The sequence below is a fragment of the Saimiri boliviensis genome, chromosome 11 (assembly GCF_048565385.1).
Source record: "Saimiri boliviensis isolate mSaiBol1 chromosome 11, mSaiBol1.pri, whole genome shotgun sequence".
NCBI classification, from domain to species: Eukaryota; Metazoa; Chordata; class Mammalia; order Primates; family Cebidae; genus Saimiri; species Saimiri boliviensis.
In genome coordinates this window covers 34,601,770-34,606,396 of record NC_133459.1, presented here as the reverse complement: position 1 = coordinate 34,606,396, position 4,627 = coordinate 34,601,770, and the positions used below count along the sequence as shown (strand labels likewise).

At 44.2% G+C, this 4,627-nt stretch overlaps 1 protein-coding gene across 1 annotated transcript; it reads left to right on the top strand.

Annotated features, from left to right (window-relative positions):
- The first annotated feature begins 404 nt into the window (after positions 1-404).
- On the top strand, positions 405-977 carry LOC101033207 (protein FAM9B-like). Its single transcript, XM_010348195.1, has one exon. The coding sequence runs from the start codon at positions 405-407 to the stop codon at positions 975-977; it is 573 nt and encodes a 190-aa protein (XP_010346497.1).
- Positions 978-4,627: the final 3,650 nt, after the last annotated feature.

The window sequence follows — 4,627 nt, the reverse complement described above, 5'->3', positions numbered from 1 at the left end:
TTTTATACCAAAAACAAACAAACAAAAAAGGTGGTGATTCTTTAATGGGACAGAACTAAAATACTGGTCAACAGCATGTAAGTTGGAAGATGGGGTGATTAGAGATAAAGTGTGCTAAAGGTCCTTGTACTGTTTAGGACAAGAATAAAGGTATTGACCCAGAGAGCTCCCTTGCTCTTCCACCATGTGAGGACGCAGCGAGAATGCGCTATGGCCCCACCACGCATCTGTGAACCAGGAAGTGAGTCCTCACCAGACAGTGTCTGCCGGTGCCTTGATCGTAGGGTTCCAGCCTCCAGAACTGTTCAGGGGTCGCCTCTAGCTTCCTAGGACGGCCAGCCATGGCACCCGTCAGCAGGAAGCGCCGCAGGAGGGCTGCCAAGACCCAGCTGAAGGCTCAAGTTATGGCCTCCCAGGACAAGGAGCAAGCAGGAAAGGATCAAATAAGCGATGAGCGTGAGGAGAGAAATCCCTTTACAGAAACAGGGAAGGAAGATGTAACTGCTGGGCATGGGGAAACAGAACCTTTTGCTGAAACACATGAACACAAGGGGGTTGATACCAAGAAGCCAGAAGATATTGCAGCTGGCATTAGCAAGGGTCTTGCTGCAAAAAGAAGAAGGATTGAAATGGATACAGAGGCTCGCAGCAAAGCAAAGAAGAAGAAAAGTAAACGTGCTTTGAGGAAAAAACAACGTAAAAAGCAGAAACGTGATTATAAACATTCTCTGAAGTTGCTGAATGTCCTTGATAAATGCATCACAGATGAGCAGAAAAACGAAGAAGAAGAGAGAGAAGAAGAACTAATTAAAATATTTCAAGAACAACAGAAGAGGTGGTACCGATATAGAAGTCTTAGGAGAGAGAGGCTGAGAGAGATGAAGCTGCTACGTGAGCAATTCGTAAAGGTTATCAAGAAGTTTGAAGACTATTATCGTGGAGTTTTTTATGATGAAGCCAATGAATTTGATAACTAGCCATGTTTTTAAATTGTGTCAGAGACTCTGTAGGAAGAGTTGGCCCTTAGTTGTCTCTCCAACCTGAGTTATGCTGACTGAAGAAAGAACTTGAACCTGTTACATGATACAAACATAATTTGAACTACACTAAACCACATGACAATGTTTTGATAATTCTTGTATATCTTCTCTATCATTTTTCTGTTTGTTAAATACCAGACCTTGATTCTATGATCTGTTGAATGAACCCTAGACACTTCTGTGAGAAAGCAGCAATTGCACAGTTATGTACACGGTCAATTAAAATTTAACATTAAAGATAATTTAAATTAAAAAAAAAAGGATAAAGGTATTGATTAACTTTAGACTTTGGTAAGCATAGAGAGTAATACATCAATTAAAGAAACAAAATAGCCAGGCATGGTGGCATGATCCTGTAATCTTAGCTACTTGGGAAGCTAAGGTGGGAGGATCACCGGAGCCCAGAGCTAAGACCAGCCTGGGCACATAGCAAGGCCCCCATCACAAAACAAACAAACAAACAAAACAAAACAAAACAAAAACTAAAAAGAACAGAAATAAGCCAGGCATGGTGGCTTATTTATACCTACAATCCTAGTGCTTTGGGAGACCTAGGTGGGAGGATCACTTGAGGCCAGGAGTTCAAGACTAGCCTGAGAAACATAGAAAGACTCTGTTTCTCAAAAAAGTAAACAATAAAAAAATTGCGCCGGGCGCGGTGCCTCAAGCCTGTAATCCCAGCACTTTGGGAGGCCGAGGCGGGTGGATCACGAGGTTGAGAGATCGAGACCATCCTGGTCAACATGGTGAAACCCCGTATCTACTAAAAGTGCAAAAAATTAGCTGGGCATGGTGGCACGTGCCTGTAATCCCAGCTACTCAGGAGGCTGAGGCAGGAGAATTGCCTGAGCCCAGGAGGCGGAGGTTGCGGTGAGCCGAGATCGCGCCATTGCACTCCAGCCTGGGTAACAAGGGCGAAACTCTGTCTCAAAAAAATAAAAATAAAAAATAAAAAAATAAAAAAATAAAAAAATTAGGGGCCGGGCGCAGTGGCTCATGCCTGTAATTCCAGCACTTTGGGAGGCCGAGGCGGGTGGATCACGAGGTCAAGAGATCGAGACCATCCTGGTCAACATGGTGAAACCCCGTCTCTACTAAAAACACAAAAAATTAGGTGGGCATGGTGGAGCGTGCCTGTAATCCCAGCTACTCAGGAGGCTGAGGCAGGAGAATTGCCTGAACCCAGGAGGCGGAGGTTGCGGTGAGCCGAGATCGCGCCATTGCACTCCAGCCTGGGTAACAAGAGCGAAACTCCATCTCAAAAAAAATAAATAAATAAAAATAAAAATAAAAAATAAAAATAAAAAAATTAGCTGGGCACAGTGCCACATTACTGTAGTCCTAGCTTCTTGGGTGGCCGAAGAAGGAGGATCACTTGAGCTCAGGAGTTTGAGGTTACAGTGAGCTATGATCATATTACTGCCCTCTAGCCTGGAAAACATGGAGAAACCCTGTCTCTACTAAAAATACAAAAATTAGCTGGGACTACAGGCATGGACCACCACACTTCGCTAATTTTTAAATATATTTTTTTGGTAAAGACAAGGCATCACTATGTTGCCCAGGCTGGTCTTGAATTCCTGGGCTGAAGCAATCCTCTCCCCTTGGCCTCCCAAAATGTTGGGATTACAGGCATGAGCCACCACACCCAGCCGAATTTAAGGTTTTTTGTTTTTGTTTTTGAGACAGGATCTGGCTATGTCACCTCGGCTGGAATGTAGTGGCACGATCTTGTCTTACTGCAACTTTTACCTTCCAGGCTCAAGCCATCCTCTGGCTTCAGCCTCCTGAGTAGCTGGGACTATAGGCGTGCACCACCATACTTGGCTGTTTATTTTTTGTAGGGACGAGGTCTCACTATGTTGCCCTGGCTGGTCTTGTACTCCTGATTTCAAAGAGTCCTCTCACCTCAACCTCCCAAAGTATGGGGATTTTAAGTGTAAGCCATCACACCTGACCTACATTTATTTTTAATATATCACTAGATTTGGTTTCCTGCTAGTTAGGATTTTTACATGGTGAGACTGGCCTGTCATATTCCTTTCCTGTACATTTCTTCTTGATTTTGATATAAAGACTATACTGAGTTGGGGAGTGTTCCATCTACTGTTCTCTGGAAAAGTTTGTACAAGACTGAAGTGTTCCGTTATTCCTTGAACATTTGGCAGAACTCACCTATACCATTTGAATTTTATTTTTTGTGGGAAGATTTTTAACTAGTGACTCAATTTTTTTTTTTTTTTTCCTGGAGACAGAGTCTCCCTCTGTTGCCCACACTAGAGTGCAATGCCACGATCTCGGCTCACTGAAACCTCCTCCTTCTGGGTTCAAGAGATTCTCCAGCCTCAGCCTCCCGAGTAGCTGGGATTACGGGTATCCATCACCACGCCCAGCTAATTTTTGTATTTTTAGTAAAGATGGGGTTTCACTGTGTTGGCCAGGCTGGTCTCAAACTCCTGACCTCAAGTGATCCACCTGCCTTAGCTTCCTAAAGTACTGGAATTACAGGTGAGAGCCACCATGTTCGGCCAAGATAATATTTTTATTTTTTTGTAGAGATGGGGTCTCACTATGTTGCCTAGGGTAGTCTCAAACTCCTGGGCCCAAGGGATCCTCCCTCCTTGGCTTCCCAAAGTGTTGGGATTACAGGAGCGAGTCACCATGCCAGGCCGACCTTGTGTAATTTCTGAAAACACACAAATCCCTCCATATCCCCTCACAAGTCTCGCATTTCTTAAGGTGGGCATTTTAGGGTTGGCAACATCACTGCTTCAGTGATGAATTAGGATTCGACTGATGAATCCTAAAAGGAATACTAAATATTTTTAGATTTTAATTGTGCTTTAAAGGAAAGACCTCAAGGTTTGACGACAAAAAGACCTAGATTTGAATCCTGGCTCTAACAAGCCGCGTGACCTGAGATTAATCAACCCCTTCAACAGAAACGTCCGGACCGCTGGCCACAGGCGGAGGGGTACACGTAGGGCAGGAACGCTTGGCTGATAAATATGAGGTCCTTTCCCTCTAGAGTTCACAGTTTAAGAGAAGGCTGACAGAAAAAAAAAAAAATTAAATACATTTAAATATATATATATATATATATGTAGATCTCCACAGTCTGCCAACAACAGGTCTTTCCTCACTCTCTTGAGCTCATTTTTCACACAGCTACAAACTGCTTCTTTAAAATGCACACTGGGTTAAATTACTTGCCTGAACATAGTCCTCCAATTGTTCCTCTATGTCCTCAGGACAAAAAGCCCCGGAGTTCGGCCGCGTGCGGTGGCTCACGCCTGTAATCCCAGCACTTTGGGAGGCCGAGGAGGGTGGATCATGAGGTCAAGAGATCGAGACCATCCTGGTCAACATGGTGAAACCCTGTCTCTACTAAAAATACAAAAAATTAGCTGGGCATGGTGGCTCGTGCCTGTAATCCCAGCTACTCAGGAGGCTGAGGCAGGAGAATTGCCTGAACCCAGGAGGCGGAGGTTGCAGTGAGCCGAGATCGCGCCATTGCACTCCAGCCTGGGTAACAAGAGCGAAACTCCGTCTCAAAACAAACAAACAAACAAACAAACAAAAAAAAA